Genomic DNA, 24,286 nt, shown 5'->3' with positions numbered 1-24,286 from the left:
TCGCTCTCTCTCTCTCTCTCTCTCTCTCTCTCTCTTCCAGTCACTCTCACACACTCACTCCCACAGTAAAGTGAACATCATATCGTATATAATAATCATTTCCAGATAATTTTTTTTTTAGTTGCATTGCATTGGCAATGAAAAAAATATGCACTGTTAGCTAATACATACACACAGGTAGGTTAGGTATGCGTGTCTCTCTCTCTTTTAAAAATAAAAACCAGCCAAACTTTGTTAATAAACATATACTAGACTTGAATAGCTTGAAGAAAACCAGTCCCTGAAATTACTAAGCAATATCTAAGAAAGCGAGAGAGAGAGAGAGAGAGAGAGAGAGAGAGAGAGAGAGAGAGAGAGACAGGTTAGACATATTTTCGGCACTTTCTAACTGTTGTCGGCACCTTCACTACTACTACTACCGGTACCTAAATAATATTGTACAGTGTTTTTTGGTCGACACCCTCTTTATATATATATATATATACAATCTTCAACAATAAAGAAATGAAATCAAAAAATAATTTTCAATACAATCGATTAATAGACACAATTGATTGAACACATCATTAAAAAAATCAATTAAATAATATATTAAATAATTTATATATATATATATAAAAACAAATTTATTCATTTAAAAATATACAATTTCGTTAGATCACTCATCAAGTTATAGATTATGTATAGATTGAAATAATTTTCATTATAAAAAAAATAACAGATCAATCATTTAATTAACATATTTTGTTAGTTAATGTGTGTGTGTATAATCAGTCGGCTTTATATATATATTAAATATATAAATTAAATTATGTTATGTCAATGAGTGTGTGTGTGTTTGATTATAAAAAAAAAATGTCATATGAATTTCAATGAATCAATAATAAAGACAATAATAATAATAATATATAATTGTATTACGAAATTTATAGTAATTGCAATAAAAATACTTAATAATCACATTTTAAAAAATTGTATCACAAATCATTTGGACAAATATTTAAACAGAATGACTTACTGTATATAATTAGTACATATTGTACCGTAATATATATATATACAGTATATGAAATATATATTTATTGATACCGTATTTGCATTTTACGGTAATTATTATATTATTGATTTGTTGGTTGAATTGTTGTTTTTTTATTATTAAATAATGACTTGTAATCAGACAATTAAACCACAAATCATTTTGCAAATCATTCGACTTTAACCGGCGGTTCACTGTAGTCGTTGGTCTCGATTTCGGTCTCAGATCCTGAATCATCAATGTTGTTGTTGTTGTTGTTGTGATGGCCATCACCGGTCGGCTCAATTGACGAATACTTGGGACGGACTCGTGTAAAGACAAACGAGTCTCTCTTAAGTGACTTTAGATTGTAATAGCGGCGATCCTTTCGAGTGACATACCAGGGCGCCAGTGTTGACTCGACAGTCAACGGTTCATTGTTGTCATCCGCGGCCGTCGATTGTTGTTCATTATTAACACTACCGCTGCCGCCAGCAGTGCCACCAGTGTTAGCCGTTCTCGAATTGGCCACTCGTTTCATTTCCGAATCGATTAGTTTTGTTTGATTGGTGCGAATCTCGATCATACGTGACCGCGACTGACTGTTTTTGAGCCACGACTTACGATTGCGACCTTTGATAGCCGGCCGTTGACCGTTCACTGACTCCTCCGATTGATCATTGGATCGGTTGCTTCGTTCGGGCGGATCCGACATCGACAACAGTGCCGGCCAATAGAATAATGACTTGAATTCGGCAAATAGTTTTCTATATGTTGGATCACTATCGAGCACTTCCTTGAATTGTTCTAATGGTATCTAATAAAAAATAATGTCAAACATATATAATCAATCAAACAATTACTGTATAATTAAAAAAAAACCAAAAATTAATTAAACAATTATTACCTCAGATCTGGCAATAATTTGCGAAAAATAATCTGAATGTATAAGTAGTCCCCGAAGTGCCTTAACAGTGGCCTTATTGGGCGGTAGTATCGGTGGTGCCGTCCATTCGTGTCGTCTAGAGGTAGTCATGTCTGCATCAGTAATATCACAGGTAGTTATAATTTCAGAGTCGCCCGAATTGTTCATCATTTGTGACTCCGAGTTTGGCACTCCGATAACAGTCATAATTTTATTACCCGAAGCATCTACTGATAAATTACTTTCACTATTGGCATTGATTTCATTTTTGGGAAATCCAGTGACCAATTCGTTAACAACCAGACGAATAGTTTCGGCCAATTCGGTGGTCGACTCGAACGGCGTTCCCGTAATCAACTCGTTGAACACGTTTTTGGTGGTCGAATAGACACATTGGTCTTGCGGTGAAAGGGCTGTTAGACACACAACAAATAATAATTAAATCACAAAAACATAATTACCGATAGATTTCACTTACAAACACACTTTTTCGGACTAGACTTGTGATCATAGGCTGCGAACAGTTGGGTAATCTTGGCGTCGATATTCTCTTCATTAACCGTCTTTTTCGGTCGTCCCGAACGAGTTGTTACCGAAACGCCAGACTTTTCCAGTTCCAACTTCTTGGCCAACTTGGCTTTGCCGACACGTAAAATGCGGTCCAAGTTATCGTTGCCGCTGTTCTGCTGGCGATTAATCATATGACGTATCTTTTCGTACAAACGGTTCCGAACGGTCAACGTTTTCGTAGCAAATGTCGATTTGTTGCCAAATTTGGACTTTGTTTTGCGCACATCTTTGCCAACATTGTTATACTTCATTAACAGTTCGTAACGGCTGGCAATTTGCCGAGCATTGCGGCCCTTAATCTTGTTTTCGAGTTTAATCCAATGAAAGTCACATTTCGGAGCCAAATCCAGTATCAGTTTGTCCTCCTGTGGCATCCAATTACCTAATTTACGATCGGTGCCAAAGTTAAGGCGCATCATATATCGTTCCCGACACTGTCGATTACTGCGGCCCGGTATGTATTGGGCCACTTTGCGCCAGTTGTGTGTACCGTACTTTTTGACGGCCGCCATCAGTACCTTATTCTCGTCATCGGACCACTGGTCGCCACGTTTGACAACATTTATCTTATTCCAGTAGTGCTTGATCTGCGGCAAAGTGCGACCTTCGATAAAATACTTCACCTGATGCCAGGGTATGTAATCGCCGACACGACACGAATCGATCACTTTCTCGACAGTTTCGGCCTCGGCTTTGGTCAACGGTCCGACACGTTTGAGATCGCGATTCAGTTCCGACTGATATCGTTGACAGCACTGCCAGGCTAGTCGTCCAGTGTTCAACTCCTGTGAAACTCGATCCCAGTCACGCATACCATACTTTTTGACCAACTTTTCCAATCGGTTGTCTTCATCTTTAGTCCATTCAGTCTTACTCACCAACGGATGAAGAAAATTATTCCAATAGAGTTCGCAATCGTCAGCCGTATGATCGGTGTCCAGTTCGGTAGCAAATCGAAGCCAATCAAGCGACGGATCCCATCGATCGGGAATCGGTATGTTCTTATCGTTGGACATGTTATCAATCAAACCGGTCAACTCAGTAATTCGCGGCAAATTCTTAACAATATCGGCCTTATTTCTGGTCAGCAATTCTTTTTCATCTCTGAGCGGTTTGTAAGCCCTTTCCATTGCGTCCATCATAAGCATTGTCTTCAGTTTCTGTCGTTCGACAACATTCCACGGCTTATTCTGACAGACATAGGCTTCGTTGATGTGACCATTGCTACGCTTTTCCAATGTATCGGCATTTGCCGGCGCCGACAGTCCTTTAACGTCCTTAAAATAAGGCGACATAAACGGTATCAACGAATTCGGATGACTATAACCATAGTTATTGATTGTCACGTCCTTAACAGTCTTCAGGTGACTATTGTTTTGTAGTTCAAGCTGTCGGCTATCGTTTTCACGGCGTTTCGACTGAAGATATTGTTTTAGTTCATCAATGGATTCAATGTAGACATTGTTCAACAGTAGACACGACTGGATATTAACGGGTAGTTCCGGTTCATCCACTTCTTCATAGTCGACCACTTCTTCGACATCGGCAGCCAATACGTCCTGGATTTCTATGTCGTTTGAATCTATCATCATATCGTTGGTGTTGTTGTTGTTGTTGTGGTATTTAAAAACAAATCAATCAATCAATCAATTGTTGAATCGGATGACCAATTTGGTGATCAATTGGTAATGATTTGTCCACTCATTTGTTAGTTTAGTCGACAATTTTGTGGACAATAATTGTGTAAATTTTTATTTGTGTATTGATTTTGAACTTAACGTGTTATACAATATATTACACATTTATGTGTCAAATGTTTTTTTTTTGGTTGTATTTTATAATAACTACTGTTAACTATTGGCTAATAGTTTGACAAAACTATTGTATTGATAGTCAAGTCGATTGCTGATTGGCTGTTAATTTGGCGCATATTTTTAAAAACTAAATGGTATTATAAGTTATAAGATTATAACTTTCAAAATAAATATTTATTTATTTATTATAAATACTAAATACATGCATAAATACAATTAATTTTTAATTAATTAATATTATTATTAATAAACTAGAGTATAGGCAGAATTAATAAATTTTTAAATAATTTTTTTGTTGTTGAAAACATATCTTTTTAAATACTAAAACTTTAAAAACCATAGATTATAATTATATCTATTTGTTATAATAAAATTATTTAACATCTAGAATAAAATCTTATTATGATCAAATAAATTTAAAAAAATTTTTTTTTTGTTTTATCTCATTTTTAACTATTAAAACTGTTAAATATTACAATTGATATAATAAGTTATATATTGTATTAAATATAAATTATGTTTTTTTTCTAAATTTTAGTTAATTTTATTTTGGCAAAAAAAATCTGGGAGGGGGTGACAAAAATTTTGGTCTCTGGGGAAGGGTAAGTCAGCTATAACCCCCCTACTACCCCTATAACCCTGATTAATATTATTTATGCAATAATTATCCAGTTAAGTTATATAAATATATATGATTTTTTTTGTATGTAAATTTATAGTATTTATAATTGAATTGACTGTTAAGCATATATAATATCATAATAATTAATGATAATTTGATATTATATAACAAATCTCTATTATTTATTTTTTAATAAGACATTTTACACATACCTAACATGATATTAAATTTGTATTAATTTTTTTTAATTTTATTATATTTACATTGTATTTAAATTTATTATTTGCATTTACTGTACTATCAATATTTTATATAATAATTTGTTATTTATAATTGTTGTTGCTTAACAATAAAATTTATATTTAACATTAATTTTATTATACAATAGTTACGTATACATTATATAATAGTTACATTATACTACAGTATATAAATAATATAATACGAAATTATTTTTCACATATCATATATCATTTTTTTGTGGCTATTTTATCATCAATTCAATTAATTTTTATTTATTTTTTAAATACAATAAAATACTTAAATAACAAATAAATAAAAATTGATGATTGAAAACAAACTTTTTGTATTTTTTTTCATTAACACACACTTAACACATAACAACTGAAAATCTATTGGTGTCAATGAAGTTTCACATATCAATCACAAGTGTATTATAAAAATTAACTATAAATTTGAAAAAAAAACTGAATTTTTCTTTTTATTGAAAACTTGTTTAAAACATTTATTATTTATTAAGAAATTAATAGTTTGTTTTTAGATATTATCAAAACTTTCACTAATAATAATAATAATAATACTCTACTAAATGGCGTTAAAACTTTTAATAGTCTTAACTATTTGTTCGGCGATTATTATCGGTAATAATGGCCAACGAGAAGGTGATGACGAAGAAGTCGACAATAATGTTTACCAATCGTTGGGTTCGTTGCCGACCTATGCTCACGGTCTGAGTGGCCAAGTATTTGCCGATCTGTCCGACAGGGAGTTGCGTACGGTTCGTATCAAACACTTATACTATGACGGGGCGGCACCCGATGCCTATTTCTGGGCCGGCAATAGCGACAAACCGGACACAACAGGATTTATAATACCCGACGAAAACGGTTTGCGAAAACCATTGAAAGGCTATACGGATGCAGACATTGTCTTGAAGTTACCGTCGGGTAAGACACTCAACGATATTAAATGGCTGGCCGTCTGGTGCCGCAGATATCGTGAAAATTTCGGTAATGTTAATCTTGTCTAATATATTTGACGGCTAATTTATCATGATCAATTAGTCTTGATCAAAACAAATAATTAATATTATATAATGTATTTTAATTTTTTTTTAATTAAATAGAAATATATATATATATAAATAATTAAGCAATTAATTATAAATGCTTATAAAATTATAAACATTGTTTTAAAATAAAATATTTTATATATTTACTTTATTACTTTTATTATAAAATATTTTTAATTAATATTTTAATACTTTTTTTGTTACAATAATTATTATATAAATATACTAAAAGTATATATAATACTTAATTTATAAGTTATTTTGTAATTATTATTATTATTTTTATTATAATTACTACAATAATTTACAACACTATAAAAGTTATAATACTATAAATTAATATTAAATAATTACTGTATTATATCTATATAAGTAAAATTTTATATAACAATTTAATTACTAAAATATATATTTTTTAAAAGTAATAAAAAATTATATATTAATATCAACTGAAAAAAATGTAAATTAATAAGTAATAAAACAATAAATCATATATAAATAATTTAATAGTTAATTATTATTCACACAAAAAAACAATAAAATCAAAAGTTATTTAAATAAATAAAAACTTTTTGTTTGTTTATTTAAAATAAAATAAAACTTTTTTTTGACAGAAAATACATAACAATAACAAAACGTTATTAATGTGAATGACATTGAAATACAATGTTTTGATTGTCAACTGTTGTGTCAATCAATGCATTGAATGTATTCAATGACAGCGAGACTGTTGTTGTTGTTGTCATCGACTCAACCGATTGTCCACCGATTCGGGTATCAGTTTCGGGTGATTCGGCAATATCTATGCTAAACCACTACTATATATAACCAACGATCACCTGTGATACTGTCGAGTCTTCTTATTAACCGTCAGCCGCTGCCGGCGCAGTAATGGCCACCCGATGGTCAACATCTCAGCTAATCGCCGAACACAAGGAACTTCAGGTAAGAGCCGCCGAGCGGTCACTAACTAGAAATAGTAGACTAAACTATATGTGTTGTCAATCAATCAATAGGCTGTATGTTTGGCCGTAAGCGGCGATGGCCGCTGTGCTTTGTCTTCCCGCCGGACAATATCGTTGATCAACTGTAATCAACCCGAAGTGGTCGACTTCCGTATTAGACGCGAAACCAAATGGGACTCAACGGCCAGCGAATTCAATCCGCTGGACACCAATCTGATGGCCATTACCAATGCGCAGACCGTACAGGTCTATAATATTGAGGCCAACATCAAAAACAGTTAATAATTATAATAATAATAATAATTTATATTTTAATTTTGATAATTAGTTGTCCACCAAAAAAAAAAATTACCGAAAATTAAATATTTCGTACTTTTTTTTATCATAGCGTCTTCAGGCATGTTATCGGCGATGGACTCTAGCAATGGCAGCGGCGGCAGCTATACTGTTGTCAAAGAGCTACAGTTGGTAACATTGCGCGGACACACCCGAACTGTTACCGATCTTAACTGGTCGTACAACGACACTAATCTATTGGCCACGGCTTCGTACGACAATTATGTATACGTTTGGGACATTCGCGACTATCGTAAGCCGCAGTTGTCGATGAGTTCGGTGGCCGGCGCTACCCAGGTCAAGTGGTCAAAACTAAACGAACATTTGTTGGCCACCAGTCACGAAGGAGACGTACGGGTTTGGGACCGGCGCAAGTGTAATACGCCGTTGCACTATATTACGGCTCATTTGTCCAAAATTAATGGCCTGGATTGGAGTCCTACTATTGCCTCACAGTTTGCCACCTGTAGTCAGGACGGTTCGGTTCGGGTATGACTTAAATACAAATAGTTTTAGATAATAAATATCTAAAATAAACATATTATTTGATATAAATAATTAGTTTTGGGATTTGACAACATCTAAGAGTAAACCCGATGCCATTTTACCGGCCGGTCTGCCCGTATGGAGGGCCAGGTTTACGGTAGGGTTTTTTTAACTACTAGTCTTCATCCGAATTGTTAATAATTTATTTATCTTTTGTTTAGCCATTCGGTAACGGAATAGTGACCGCTCTGGTACCGCAATTGCGCCGAAGCAGCGAATATAACTCGCTATGGATGTGGTCGATGAACTGTTTCGATCAACCGATGCACTCGTTTGTCGGCCATTTGGATGTCGTACTTGACTTTGGTTGGCATAACAAAAATAATGGCAACGAATACGAATTGATAACCTGGTCTAAGGACAACAGTCTGCGCATATGGAAAGTCGACTCCGAGCTTATGGCTCGTCATAATGACGAACTGTATAGTACTTCGTTTGACCTGAACATCGACGATCCCAACGACAATCACAGTTCGACCGGTTCGGCTGACGGTTCCGACGGTTCGAGTTCGACAAACAAACGTCCGCTTAGTATCGATATTAGTAGATCACCGAATCGTCATCTGTTGAGAAACACCAGTGGCCTAATGTCTCACAGTAGTAGTGATCTGATGACAAAACGTTCGCTAATGTTGACAACGACATCATCAGCAACGATGACAACGACGTCCAGCGGCGGATCAACGGTTCCCAGTTTGACACAAGAATTCTCATTGATTAACATCAATATACCGAATGTACAAATCGAAGAACTGAATGCCAGTAAAAGAGTTTGCATTATAACCGCTACCACATCGATCACATGTCGCCTTAAGATGACATTCCCGTCCGGTTATCCCAATCACGTTACGCCTCATTTTACATTTCTGAACGGTTCGACCACACCGTCCGACGATATTAAGAAAGAGCTATTGAAAGTCTTACACATGACTGCCGTCTTTCAAGTGAAACGCAACCGCACGTGTCTTGAGCCGTGTCTGCGACAGTTCATTGCAACACTCGAACGGCTTACCGGCACCTCTTCCACATCCATAATGTCTGCCACCCATTCATCATCATTGTTAACCTGTCCTCCATTGTCGCCAAGCCATCACTACGGAAGTTATCTGGACTCTCACGTACCGTTTCCGAGGACATCCGGTGCCCGATTCTGTTCGGGAGAGGTCAGCGGCCACCAGATTTTCAATCAAATTTTTTATGTTTACCAATTGATTAACTCGTTAACTAATTTTTTTCGTATCATTTAAATTATTGTTCAACAGTTGTTAGTTTGTTTTGGACGACCACCACATTTGGACCAAATCAATGCACCCATCGATCACACACCACGTTCATTGAGTGATTTGGACGCCTATCTGTCCACTCATTATCGATCGGCGGCCCCGCACAACAACAAGGATGTGGATGTGATCGAGCATTCGATATCATCGTTTTATTTCGATGCCTCTAAACGCCACGCAATGCGAAACAATAAAATTAAACGGAATTCGTCCGGAGACTATCGGAACAGTGCATCGCCGCGACACCGGAGCAACAGTTGCGGACCGGTATTCATATTTTCAGTGGCCGGCCTGTTGCCTATTAGCCGAAATTTGGCTGAAAACTATGTATTTCCCATAAATCGCGATATAATATCGATGTGCGAAATCAATGCTAGAGTTGCCAACACTTTCGGACGTCGAGATCTGTGCCAGACCTGGAATTTAGTCAAATTGAGTGCCGATATATACATCAAGAGTGCGAACAATGGAAACCTGATGGAGACTCCCTGGGCTTTGCATCCATTCGGCAAAAAGATGATACAATCACTGTATGTTTTCAATAATTATTACAAAATTATTTTAATGTCAATTATATTTCTATCGAAATTATCTGTAAATTTCAAATTATAATTTTTTATTTTATGTGTGTTTAACAGTATAGAGCACTCAGTGCTCAAATGTAATGATATACAGACGGCGGCGATGTTGGCCTCGACTTTCCATATGAACGAAACGAAACCAAAGTTTGTCCAAAAGACATCACAATCGGGAAGCGGCAATAATTCGGTCCGATATATAATAATATATCATAATTATAAGCAATATTTATTATTTATTTTGTTTTTGTTTTGTTTTTGTCCCAAAAATGTTTGTCCATTGAAAACACCCGATATTTTTTTTTATATGAATGTCTTCTATCTCTATATATATTTATATCTATACTTTTTGCAGTTATCAATATCTTTAAGATTACTCAAGTTATGGAACAATTGTTTGCAGTCATCGGTAATTGTTTTGTTTATTAAAATTAGATAATTTAAAAAAAATTAATGGATGTTAAAAACATGTTTTGTTTTTATGGAAATTATTATAATTTAAAATATTTTTCACTCACTTTCAAAAAACCATTATTTTTGTTTGCTTTGTTTGTTTTGCATGTTTTTGTTTGTTTAAATATAATTCATTTACTTAACAAAAAAAATAATAATATTTAATCTATATTTATCGGTAATATTTTAATATTTGGTTAATATTGTATAGCCTGGTAACTCTCCCTATCATACGGTTGGCTCGGCAATAGTGACGCCCAATACACCCGAAACCTATGGCGACTGGAATCTCAGTAAATAAATATTTTTTTTGTGTACACTAATTGTGATTAGTGAACAAACAAACGATGAATTAATTATTTAAATTTTTTTACATCAATTAGTTTCAGCGATGGAGAGTCTGAAGAGGACCCGATCGAACAGTTGGTCAGATTTTGCCGAAAACGAAGCATTAATAGCTGGTCTCATCAACAATCGGTCCGATAATCTGTCCGAACAGTTAGAACTGGAAACACATGAAACTAACAACAAGTTTGTGTTTATTTTTTTAATATAAAAAATAAGATAATTATCTATAAAATATGGTATAAAAATGTTTGTTTGTTTGTTGTCAGGATGTTAGAGCCGAAACTCCAGTTCCAGTTTGACTGCTATAAACAAATCTATGCCGATATACTCTATCGGTGGCAATTGATGGACAAACGGGCACTGATATTGAAAAGCTGTACAAACATCAACCAGAGTCAACTGTTTCCGTCGGGTGTCGACTTTGTTACCGAATGCCAGAACCCTGTGTGCGAAAAACAGTATACAACTTCACGGGCGCCGTATTGTAGTCACTGTCGACAGCCGACACTAAAGTGTGTGATATGTCGTATGCCAGTGCGCGGCGCTGTCAATCACTGTGTCCGCTGCGGTCACGGCGGACACACTGTTCATATGTACAACTGGTTTACTCAGTCGGATGAATGTCCATCCGGTTGTGGATGTCATTGTCTTCAAGAAAATAGCAATATTTTTGCATAAAAAATATAAATAATAAATTCCGTGATATTTGTACCGTTAGTTACGGTACTACCGTAATAATGGTTGAAATTTACTACCCTATTAGTGATGATAATACTGTAATATTTTTTTTTGATTATTGAATTGTAATGTAATTTAGAATAGATTAAATTAATTTATATATCAAATAGTTTCAATAATTAATATTTATTACGGTATTACCTAGTTTAATTTAATTTATTATAAAAAATATTTCAATCATTTTATTTTTATGATATTTAATGGATAATAATATATTTATTTAAATCTAAAATTGTACTATTGTTTAATTTATTGTATATTTTTAACTACAATTATAATCATTCAATAATTTAATTTATATAATAATATATATATATATATTAATTTTTATCAAATAATTTGTCTATTTAATTATTTATAAAAAATAATAATAATACAAATAACATTTTTATTGTTTATCTATAACTGTTGGTTGCCTTTAAACTAATACATTAATTTTTACATAATTATTGTTTAGTTACCGGTATTTAATATAAATTTATGTATTTAAGTGGATGACTGATAATATTGGTATTAATACCATTCAGATGTCGACTCTATAATAAATAAAATTTGACTTTTCATTAGATAGTGTTTGTGTTAGTGAGAGAGCACCGGTAGAGCGTATGAGTTGGTTAGCCCCTAATGTGTGTGTGTTTGTCAAATGTATGCAATGGTTAACAGCCTTAACAGTTGGTGCTAAGCATCCAAACCGATTGGATCGTAAGCTTTATATGTCTCATATATATATATAATAATAATACTGTATAAAAGCTCACAAAATAAAGCTTTGCGTTTGTGTATGTGTTTTATTTGTTGGGTTAGAGGGTATATGCAAAACAACCAACAAAAAAACGGTGTGTCCATTGCATACAATGTACGATAATATCCGTTCAATCAATGTATTTCCGATAGAGAAGACACTAAAACATGTATTTTCAATAATAAATTAATCGGTAATTAACTGTTTGTTTGCATATATATTGTCAAAAAAAAGTTGGAAAACTTTTTATTTGTTGTCAAACTTAACATTAATAATAGATTTTTTTTGTTGCATCAATTAGTTGTATAATAATAATAATAATATTGTGTTTTTTGTGGGTATTTTGAGGAAAAACTTTTTTTTTAAATAAAAATAACTAAAAAAACATTCAATTAATATTAATCGACTAATTTATAAATGGTTTGTATTGTATTATGTTTTTAAGTCACTAAATGTTTTTTTTTGTTTAGTGATACATATGTGTGACTACAAAACACAAACAATTTGATGGATTATCATCTCATAAATGTTTGAATAATTGTTTGTCATATCAGCGAAAAAAAACATAAACTAAACTTTTTTTTAAAAAAAAACTCAAACTTTTTTCTCCCAAAAAAATATGACAGTTATTTGTCAGTGAAATAAATACAACAAAAATAAAAGTTTAACTCAAAAAATCAAACTTTTTTTTATATATCATATATGTTTGTGTGTTTGCATTCAATATTATTATTATTATATAATACAGTAGTACTATAGTAGTAGTGTGTCTGCAAAAACAAGTGTAAATAATAACTTTAAGTCCCAATTGAAGACAATAAATACCAAAATATATATATATATATATATATAAACATTTGGACATCAACTTTACTGATAAATAAATATATCAATAGATAAAAAAACAACATTTATATTGCTATTGTAACTGTAATCAGTCAAACATCGGGTCTCAAACAACAATAAACTGTATATACTGTATATAAACTGTATATTGAATGGACAGTAACATCATGTCATCATCAATGGCACTGACAGTCTATTTGTTGGTCCAATCAATCATCTATTTAGGTAATGTACACTTTAACTTAAATAATAATAACTGTCCCCTATATACTGTATATATATATACTGTACACTACAATATATTTTCCATGTTAACAACATTTTGATATATAAAAGTTTAATATTAAATGTTTTTTTTTAACTTCAATCAATTAAATGCCACAATTATTGACACATTGAAAAATAGTCATTATATTTATTGCTTACAACACACATAAATATTTAATATAATGAAAAAAAGTATTTCATTATAACTATAAGTTTGAACTATCGTGATATATAATTAGCTTTTATTTAAAAACACTAAATATGATATATATATATATATATATATATATATATATATATATGTGTGTACAAATTTAACAATTCAAACAAATTTAAGCATTATATTTATACGATTGCAATAATAGTTTTTATTTTCAAAATTGAGTTGTAAATCAATAATTATTGTTTGTTATGTTAAAAACAAAAATTGTTGTTTGTTTTTATTACTATTACATACATTACATAAAATTAAACGATATTTCATTTTGCCCAAACATATATATATATATATATATATATATATATATATATTCAAATTTGACTATTCAATTAATTGTAATAAAATTGATGAAACTTTTTTGACTTAATGATGATCATAAAAAACACATACTATATTATAATACACATATGATATGAATCCGTAATCATTAGTTTTTACCCCAAAGAGGTTTCAAACAATTTTTTTTTGGAAAATTGATTTTATTTTATTATTATTTAATTTTTATTATTATTTATTTATTGTTTTTGTGTATCGACGACTTCAATCATTAATTGCAATAACCTTTAAATAATTTATAACAAATGATTGGATAGTTTTTTAAAAATTTTTATTAGACAGTAATAGAAATGTTTTTTTTTGTAAAACTTAATTTTGATTTCAATAATATTGTTTGAATGGATAAAAAAGATTTAATACTTATTATTATTATTTTTTTGGTATTTATTATTTACAATTTAATTGACATTTTTAATGTCTTATTTCTCAACAAAATACTATTACTAATAATAATACTATTAAATAAAAATAATAAACATAAAAAAATTTAAATTAATTATAACTATATAAACATAATTGTAATCTCCAATAGATTGTCATGATTTTTACATAAATTTATACTCAAAAAAAAACTACATTTATTTTCTTATAATTGCTATCTATTTTTGGTGAAAAATTTTAAGTAAAAAATACCAAATATTATGCGATTAGATAACAGTTTTTATTTCATTTATTTTTTGTATTTTGAAAAAAAGTTTTTATCGCAAAAATAATTGAACTTCTGTTTCATATAAATATATTTATATATTATATATATAAACAAATTTTCTAACCTTTAATTAATACCTTAACTTTAATAATAATAATAATAAACAACAATTAAAAGACAAAACAAAAAATACACAGTTATTTTAGATAATTTATTTTTTTCCACTAAATTAAATCATTTGATTTATTAGTTAAAGTAATAGTTAGAGTATTTATGTTTTAGTTCAAATAATTAAATGTTTGTACTGTATATATATATAAAATAAAGTATTATATAACTTAATACTATGTATTCAAATCTATTTTTATATACAAACACTTAGTAATTTGAAACAAAAAACAATTGATTAATTGATAAATATTAATAATAATAAATAATAATAAAAAATAAAAACATGTTGTTTTATAATAATAAAAACATTACAAATATAATTATATTTGAAGCCATAATTTTGTTTTGACTGTTATATATATATATATTTATTGCCTGAAATTTACACTAAATTTACCCAAATATTTCTTTTATATATAAAAATATACTAATTATAAATGAAAATTTATGTCACAAATGTTATATATATTAAATATATAAAACCTTTATATTTATATTATATATAAAAATATATTGTTTAACTTAATAATTGTTACATTTTTTTATATTTATAACACTAACATATTAATTTATAAATATTATTAAACAAAAACAATTGTTAATATATTTAGTTATATTCTGCAAATTTATTACTAACTTTAATATTATTATTAATAACAGATACAGTACAAGAAAAATAATTGGGTTTAAATAATAAACAAAATAAATAAATTTATATATAGAAAAAAGTATTATAAAATTTAGATTAATATTATAATACCGGTATATGATATAATAGTATATAACATATTTTTATATATTAAATTAATGTTATGTTTTTTTTGTATTTTGATTTTTTTAATATACAGTATATACTGTATATGCATAGATATCCTAATATAGTAATAACTACCTTGTTAAAATAATCTGATATTATTACAGATCTTACTAAATGCTTTAGGTATTGGCAAAAGTATAAAGAATTTGATTTATTTTTTTATATTGTATTATTAACCAACTATTCAATAACATATGTTATGAATTTTATCAAATTATCATTAATAGTTTCAAAGTTATTGTAATTAAAAAAGGTCTTGTCGTTGAATATTTTGTATACTAAATATGCAAAATTTTGGGACGTTATTTTTTCTTAAAATTATAAACAAAAAAAACAAATATTGTTTCTTAAACTTATCAAAGTTAACTCAAAAGATAATAAAGTTTTTTATACCAGTATCAGTTTAAATATAAATTAATTCAGAAAAAAACAATAAAGCTTAAAAGTTGACCAAATATCATTAATGACCACTTGTAAAGACGATTCATTCAGGAAACAACTGCTGATCATAAATTAAATTAGTATATGTCATGAGTAGGAGTAATAGTCAGGCTTTTTACGCACATAACAGTTATAAAAATATTTTATAGAATTAGCTGTACAAAAGCAATTTTGTCAATTTGTACCTAATAATTTTTGGTTTGTCAATTGAGGTGACTTTGAAAAAATGTCGATTAAATTTTAATCTCTAAGAAAATAATTCCGAAAAACTTACGAATAAAAGAGTAATAGTTGAAGAAGCATATGTTCATTTTATGAGTCAGACTTACCACAGGAATTCAAAATATTGATCTTTAAAGATAAAATTTCACATATTTGATAAAGTGTCTGATAACTTTGAAACTATTAATGATAATTTGATAAAATTCATAACATATGCTATTGAATAGTTGGTGAATAATATGATATAGAAAAATATATCGAACACTTTATACTTTTGCCAATACCTAAAGCAATTGGTAAGATCTGTATATGTGATATTATTAATATATAAAATTAATATGCTGTTGACACGTTTATGGCATTAACCATAATTTTTGTACATTATAACATTTAAAAAAAATGTTTTATAACATATAAGTATTTTTTATATTAATATAGGTAAACATTAAAAAAAATATAAATCAATAAAATAAATTAAATCAATTGCAGGCATAGGTGTTGTTAATTAATAATAAAGTTATTTATTTTTTAAACGACTTATATGGCAAACAATATGGTATATATTAATATTTGTGTTTAATATTTATTTTTATTTTTTATTCAATAGTATATACAATATATTAATATTATTTAAATAAATAATGAAACTTTTTTTTGTTAGTTTGTTATTTTTTTGTTTGTCGTATTTGTTTTTTTAAGTCAACTATTTTTTAATAATATTAGTTTTGTTGTTGTTTCGGGTCCAACAATATCAATCATGTAGACGACGACTAAAACAAATAAAACAATACTAATAATAAAAATTAATAATAACAACTATAATACAGTACTACTATTACTACAGTATAAGTTAGTTATATACACTGTTTGGTGACAACACTTAATAATAAAAATTGATGACATTTTTGATATCAATTTTTCATATTAACACACAATAGTGTGTCCATATGTTATTATGAAACTATAATTTATTTTTTAGTTTATTTTTTTATATATTTCGAAAATATGAAACAACAACAAAAATATTAATAAATTAAATAAATAAAACAAAAAACATATTGTTGTTAACAAATATACGCTATATATATATATATATATATATATATATATATATATATATATATAACTTTATATGAATTACAAACTTTATAATAAGTTATTTATGTAATTTGTCGTTATTGAAACATAATATTTTATTAAAAAAAAGGATTTTATTTTATTATTATTAAATATAATATCATTAATTATGAATTTTAAAAAAAATTATTATTATTGCTGTTATTGAAATATAATACTGTATTGACAACTTATAAATTATGAGTAAATACACTTACAATAATTTGATAATTATGTCGATTTTTAACTAAATTAATTTATATAAGTTAATTAATTAATTGATTTTTTACTGTATATTATTGATGAATACTAATAATTATTATTTTTGCAATAATTATTGATTGAATTTTTATTTTTACAAATCATGTATTTAAAAAAAAAATATTATAATATATTGTCTATAATAGTTATTATGAATCTATTATTATTATTAAAAATCTATAAAAAAAATTATTTCCTAAAGTCTATTATTAAATATAGAAATTTTATGCTATTAAGCAACTATAAAATATTGTACAGTATTATATAAGTAATAGATTATGTATTAAATACATTATTGTTTTAAATGCTTTATCTTATATCATATAATATATATATATATATATATATATATATATATATATATATTCTAATAAAAATGATTTTGTGTTATATATATATAAATTTATATAAAAGGTTTATTGAAAAACTATAAAAATTGAAAAAAATATAACTAAAAAACAAATTTTGCTTTTGTAAGCATAAAAATACACACACATAAAGAAAAAAATATTTATCGGTGTATTAGATTTCAACAATTTATTTGACAATAAAAAAACATATATATAATAGTTTAATGATTTAATGGAAAATGGAAAGCTAATGTTTTATTATATAAATTATATATATATATATATATATTTTATAAAAAATTTACTATTTCATCATTAATAACTATAATATTAAACTATTAATATACTGTATATATTGTTGTTTTGTAAAATACATTATATTCACTTTGATTTGACGGCTATATATATATTTTATTATATAAGTTAATTGTAAGTTATAAATAAAATAAAAGTCTCTCTCTCTCTCTCTCTCTCTCTCTCTCTCTCTCTCTCTCTCTCTCTCTCTCTCTCACACTCACTCACTCACTCACTCACTATCACTCACTTAGACTCACAAACATGAATACAAATGCTAAGCACATGTAGTTTGTTGTTATCATATATTCAGCAAAAATTAGGAAATAATTTATTATTCACTCGCCATTCACTACTACTACTGCAGTAATTTACAGTACTATCCATTGCATTACATTAACTATCGATAGGCAATAGCCATAGCCATAGACATTGACAGTGCTGTGTGTAGTGTATGTTAATGTCGGACTAAATCATCAATTTTTAAGAAGTACTCTCTATTTTGTACAAAAATACACCACAAATGGGAAGACCGTATCAGAGCTGATGATAGACCCTAACTGTCAAAATCTAGTGACGTAACCTATTTGATGGTAACAGTGATGATAATGATAGTTGGGTAGTGGTGGTGGTGGTAGTGGTGTAGGAGAAGCGGACCTGAAAATGATGCCCAACAGCACTGAGAGCGGGTGTATCATTGCACGGGTAGATGAACGATGTAGAGGACGGATATGACTTAGTGTATAGCGTGTGTGTGTGTGTGACTGAGTGAGTAAATGTTATATATTATATGATATATATAATAGCATATATATCGTATACATTACATTACTGTGTGTGTGTGTGTGTTATATGATATAACACATGAATTCAATTTATTCAATGAATTTATTTATGAAGTTTTTTTTGTTCGCCAACAATGTTAGACCCAATTTTGTATTGAATTGTATATACAGTATATATATGTGATATTATATTATATTTGGGAATCCAATAATAATAGCATATAAAGATAATAGTATAATATTTTATGTATCAAATATATTTCCACAGAATTTTTTTTATTGGTTAATTTACTAATCATTTTTTTGGTATAATATTTTTTTCTTATTTTTTTATAAATATATAAAAACTTTTTGATTTAACTTTAATAAAATGAAACTGATATTCACGCACATAGCGTGCATACAACCCCCCCCCCCCCAAAAAAAACAGTACTGAATTTATTTATATGTATTATTAATATATATACTGTATATTTTTCTGTACAGTAATATCAATATATTAACTGTTAAATGATATAAGCATAGGATTGATTGAGTTTTTGGTAATAGTTTTTTTTCACATTATTAACAGTCAAGTTAGTGACAAATTATATCTTATACACAATATAAACGAGTTTTACTATTAATATTTAGTTAGTTTTTAGGGGTCATTCCAGTGTGAGGGGAGACCTAACTATTAGCCATACCATGTCTTGTGAGGCTATACTTTTATATAAGTTAAATATACTGTATATTATACTATATTTATTTAGATTATATGACTGTCCTCTGTAACTACTCTACACAACATACTGTATATGATATATTCGGGTATAATGTTGGTAACGGTTGACAATTAAGGGAAAGTTGGCATTTTTTATGACCGTCCAAAAAATACTTGGCTATAATATCATATAATTTTATATACAATAAATAGTATTATAGTAAGTTATAATACTATAGTTTATTGCTGGATATTGAAATCATTAATAACAACCAAAAAAAAAAGGATAACTATCTGGTCATTATAAATGAGAGACTGAGTGAGTGAGTGAGTGAGTGAGAAAGAGAGAGAGAGAGAGAGAGAGCACAGTTGGGTTCATTAATACTACTTATGCTCGTTTCAAAAACATACAGTTGAGTGCATTAAAACTATCAGCACTGGTGTGTCATTTGCCTGTCAGTCCTCGTGTTTAGTCTACTGTATAAACAAAATAATTGTTAATTTCATTATTGGTTCTCTCTCTCTCTCTCTCTCTCTCTCTCTCTCTCTCTCTCTCTATCACTAACCGACACAAAAATCTAATGGCATTTTCCAGTGTCACACAAGGATTTTAGTAAGAGTTAAGGCATTGAATACATAATTGCATTGCATATGTAAAAAGTCTTTTTAAATGCCATTACCACCGTAGGGGACAGTTAGGTACTGTATATGATGTTGATGTCTGTGAGCTCCTGCAGCACAAATGTCGCATACAATTAGTATAATGTAGGACAAGCATTATGGAGACAACATAGACACGGGTCCGGATATGGACAGGGCGTAAATTGGGAAAGGCATATTGCATTGATAATACTGAATGCCATTTTCATTGTTGTTTGGCATCAATTAAAAAGGGAAATCGTATCTATCATTAGACAGATTGGCCTCAAACATACAGGTCCTCCCCTTCAGGTATATTATATACAGTACAGTATATACAATAGTGTCCACACTTTGTTTGTTAGGTCAGACAACACATCAATGATCTCTCTCTACTCACCCACTCTTGCTTTCTATCTCTACCCTCACAGTCAGCTTTATGTCTAATAGATATTTAATATACTCTCACTTTCTCTCTTTGACTATATTTCTAATGTTTGTATTATGTATTATATATTTATATATTGAATACAATACCGGTATGTCTTATCTACATTATATATTATAGTATAGTATAATACACTGTATATAATGTAGAAAAATAAAACTAATTGTCTGTCCATTGAGTAGTAGTAATAGTAGTGCTAGTAGTAGTAGTTTGCAATAAGTTTGGGGTTCGGTGTCTATCAATGACTATAGAATTGGTGGGTGAAAGTGATGTATGTTTTTGGCACTACCGGCGCTTTCACTGTAATCAAATAGATAATAAGTTATTACGTGTGCTTTGAGCCCAAAAATCATTGGCCAAAAAGTCACACTCATATCGCTTTCATACACATTACATATTAGCTATCTATTTGATAGTATAGCCAACTACTCTCCTGTATGTGATATGCCTATAACCTACCCTCTCTTTCACTCACATTCACTGTTTTTACAGCACATATGGGATCTATTTATTGAATTTGATGTGTTTTGATGGTAAATGAGTCACTGGTAGTTCACCTACCGATGCCGCAGGAGATCATCACCACAAACGCACAGTTAGAGAGAGAGAGAGAGAGAGAGAGAGAGAGAGAGAGAGATGAGTTGTTATTGTTTTTGTATTACTAGCCAATAATAGTTTAGTCATAATAAACAAATAAATATATAGTAATGATTACTATATAGATATGATTATTATTATTGCCAAAAAAAGTTATGCATTTTATTTATGACTTTCATTATAGTTATTGCATTGTTTGCAAACACACAGACAGTCTATACAGTAATATACTGTACTTTACTAAACAATACCTGACACTTATAATACAATAATAATGTTATACTTAATATTAATGTTATTTGCTTTTATAATAATCGCGTGAAATATATTTGTTCAATTAATATATTATATAATGTATAATATATGATATAGTGTGGACTCTGTATATTGTATGAACAACTAACTAATTTAACTCTCCTACAAAAACAACTGTCCACTGAATTATAAGTCGCCTCTAATATGATAATAACCAAACAAACAAACAAAAAGCACACAACAGTTCATCATAATTAATGATCACTTGTTTCCTTCAAAAATATTACTTACAGTTAATAATAATAATAATATTACTACTATTTGTATTTATCTTAGTTTTTTTTTGTCTAACTAATAACATAATAACATTAAATTATTTTTTTGTTAGTTTTTATATTTGTTATTATTTAGTTTCATACTCTATATATTGAGTGTTAATAAGTTTGTAATATACTGTATATATATATAGTATATATAGGGTGTAAAACAAACAAATGTTTGTCTGGAAACTAAAATCTTGACATTTGTTTTCAATAGTTATCTATAAATTGTTTTTTATTTGTCAGAAAAAAAGATTTTTATTTTTCAATATATTTTATAAATATAGTATTTTGATATTACATATCATTATTAACTTTTTTGTCGAAATAAACAAAATAAAAGTTATTTAAGATTTTTTTGTATATATATATACAGTATATAACTTATATAAATAAATTTTAATAACCGTCTAATAAATTGCATTGCTTTAGATTCGTTTATTATTACTATAATAATTTTATTCATATATTTGTATATTTCTATCTATTTTTATGTAAAAAGATTTATACAACAAAAAAAACAAAATCAAAATTATATGAGATTTTATTTTGTTGTTTTCATTCAATTCCTTAATATCTCAATTCATGATAAAATATTCAACATTTTTGTCGGATATTTATTATTAGTTTTCTAATATTGTTATTTTGATTGCTATTTCAAGAATTCATAATAATGGTAATAATAATAATAATATCAATAAAAATAAATATATATGCAAAGAATATTCTGGACATATTTTTAACTTAAATAATAATATTAATAATAATAATAATAAATATTTTTCTTTATAAATATTAGATTTAATATTGAAATTAAAAGAATAAAAAATTTATTTTTTACTGATTTTGCTTTTAGAGTATATATTTTATATTAATATATTGTTTATTATATTAGAATAATAATAAAGTTTTTAACTCTAAAAACATTGAATTTTCTTTTGAAAAAATATGTTTTTTTTCAACAAAAAAAACTTTATATATATTTTTTAATATGTGAAAACATATATTGAATTAAGTCATACAGTGTATATATATATATATATTAAGTATTATATATTGTTTGTACTATTTATGTCTATTTCAATGAGAAAGTATTGTTAATATATTGCGATATGACATTAGATTTCTAGTCTCTGTTTGGGTTTAATCTAATATACAATTTATAACTTGAAGTATATATATATATATTATAAAATCAATTTATATATATATATATATATATATATTTTGAAACAGATAAATAATATAAATAAACTAACATAACGAAATAATTTAAGACAAACAATAAGCAAAAAATATTTTTATAGAGAATATATGATAAATATATTAAATTTATATTAAAAAAAAGAAAAAGAAAGATATAATATTTTTTTGAAGATAAATATAAACAATAAAAAATAATATATATAAGAGAAAAGTTTGTGACTTTTATATAAATATACAGTTTATTTAAGTTTTCAAAATTGAAATATCATTAAAAAAACATAACATTGAAAGAGAAAGAGAGAGAGAGATTTTATATTTAATGGACAATATTTATATAATAATATATATACTGTATCATTTAAAATAATGTATATAAAAATAAATGTTATTTTTACAGTATATAACTATTATTTAAAATTTTTATATATATATAAAAAAAACTTTTACTATCGATGGATCAGTAGTTTTACTGGTTTATAGTGATTAAGAAAAATAAACTATAATATCATATCGTATTTACTTATATATCAACATTTTTGTTGTTGACAATTGTTTTTTTTTTAAATTTATGTTTTAGTTGATGTAAATGGTTTTATTTCAACAATAATAACAACAATATTTATTTTTATGCCCATTTTCTATAGTTAATACAGTGTATAGATATTATTTAAAAATCATAAATTATTTATGTATAAAATTTTTCATATATTATTACTACTACATATTTTAGCACAATTTTTTAAAAAAAAATATTAAATAAATTATTACACTTGTATTAGGTAAAGTATAACAAGTATAGGTGCAACAAATGTGTGACAAATACATACACAAAATAAATATTATATACACTACAGTATAATATTTGCTAAAAGCAATTATATTTTACGCAAAATTATTTTAATTTGTTGAACAGTATATAATATATAGTATTTATATAGCAGTTATTGAAGCGATTTTTTCGGTAGATTTAAATCTCATTTTCATTTTCATACAATATTATATTTAATATTATATATAGAAATATTTTTACTAATAGAGAGAGAGAGACTAATAGGACAGGGAGTTTGTTGTGAGAGATCCACACACATCAGGAAAGGGC

The 24,286-nt window shown here is 27.8% G+C and overlaps 4 protein-coding genes across 5 annotated transcripts in view; 3 read left to right on the top strand and 1 right to left on the bottom strand.

Annotated features, from left to right (window-relative positions):
• Window positions 1–1,047: 1,047 nt before the first annotated feature.
• LOC128962084 (uncharacterized) lies at window positions 1,048–4,310 on the bottom strand. Its single transcript, XM_054308416.1, has 3 exons — window positions 2,419–4,310; window positions 1,923–2,353; window positions 1,048–1,832 (listed from the first exon to the last, which is right to left on the bottom strand). Exons 1-3 carry the CDS (start codon window positions 4,100–4,102, stop codon window positions 1,206–1,208), a joined length of 2,742 nt encoding a protein of 913 aa, XP_054164391.1. The 5' UTR covers window positions 4,103–4,310; the 3' UTR covers window positions 1,048–1,205.
• Window positions 4,311–5,711: 1,401 nt separating this feature from the next.
• LOC128962507 (protein Skeletor, isoforms B/C-like) lies at window positions 5,712–6,242 on the top strand. The gene has a single exon (XM_054308881.1). It carries the CDS (start codon window positions 5,776–5,778, stop codon window positions 6,214–6,216), a length of 441 nt encoding a protein of 146 aa, XP_054164856.1. The 5' UTR covers window positions 5,712–5,775; the 3' UTR covers window positions 6,217–6,242.
• Window positions 6,243–6,904: 662 nt separating this feature from the next.
• LOC128963019 (GATOR complex protein WDR59-like) lies at window positions 6,905–11,488 on the top strand. 2 transcript variants are annotated; one of them, XM_054309484.1, is made up of 11 exons: window positions 6,905–7,203; window positions 7,275–7,500; window positions 7,612–8,048; window positions 8,122–8,202; window positions 8,267–9,268; window positions 9,368–9,915; window positions 10,024–10,153; window positions 10,319–10,372; window positions 10,628–10,709; window positions 10,800–10,947; window positions 11,031–11,488. In XM_054309484.1, the coding sequence occupies exons 1-11, from the start codon at window positions 7,150–7,152 to the stop codon at window positions 11,440–11,442; spliced, it is 3,174 nt and encodes a 1,057-aa protein (XP_054165459.1). In that variant the 5' UTR covers window positions 6,905–7,149; the 3' UTR covers window positions 11,443–11,488. The 2 variants fall into 2 exon arrangements, with proteins under 2 accessions (XP_054165459.1, XP_054165460.1); XM_054309485.1 differs by lacking the exon at window positions 10,319–10,372.
• Window positions 11,489–13,151: 1,663 nt separating this feature from the next.
• LOC128962735 (uncharacterized) overlaps window positions 13,152–24,286 on the top strand; it is a 54,339-nt gene continuing 43,204 nt past the window's right edge. The window contains exon 1 of the mRNA XM_054309136.1: window positions 13,152–13,315. Within this exon, the coding sequence (XP_054165111.1) occupies window positions 13,243–13,315 (73 nt within the window). The 5' untranslated portion in view covers window positions 13,152–13,242. The remainder of the gene's footprint in view (window positions 13,316–24,286) is intronic.

This window comes from Oppia nitens, unplaced genomic scaffold (genome assembly GCF_028296485.1).
Source record: "Oppia nitens isolate AA-2021 unplaced genomic scaffold, nextdenovo-longstitch-racon4-pilon3 scaffold6_pilon_pilon_pilon, whole genome shotgun sequence".
Taxonomy (NCBI): Eukaryota; Metazoa; Arthropoda; class Arachnida; order Sarcoptiformes; family Oppiidae; genus Oppia; species Oppia nitens.
Note: the sequence above shows the minus strand (reverse complement) of the source record. Positions and strands in the feature narration are given on the sequence as shown.

Bases quoted from the DNA above. Each gene is read 5' to 3' on its own strand.
- LOC128962084 (XM_054308416.1), bottom strand. From the start codon at position 4,102: ATGATGATAGATTCAAACGACATAGAAATCCAGGACGTATTGGCTGCC. The intron at 2,354-2,418 runs GTAAGTGAAATC...TGTGTCTAACAG, and splicing joins TAGTCCGAAAAAGTGTGTTT to CCCTTTCACCGCAAGACCAA. The intron at 1,833-1,922 runs GTAATAATTGTT...ATTTTTTATTAG, and splicing joins AAATTATTGCCAGATCTGAG to ATACCATTAGAACAATTCAA.
- LOC128962507 (XM_054308881.1), top strand. From the start codon at position 5,776: ATGGCGTTAAAACTTTTAATAGTCTTAACTATTTGTTCGGCGATTATT.
- LOC128963019 (XM_054309484.1), top strand. From the start codon at position 7,150: ATGGCCACCCGATGGTCAACATCTCAGCTAATCGCCGAACACAAGGAA. The intron at 8,203-8,266 runs GTAGGGTTTTTT...TCTTTTGTTTAG, and splicing joins TATGGAGGGCCAGGTTTACG to CCATTCGGTAACGGAATAGT. The intron at 9,916-10,023 runs GTATGTTTTCAA...TGTGTTTAACAG, and splicing joins AAAAAGATGATACAATCACT to TATAGAGCACTCAGTGCTCA.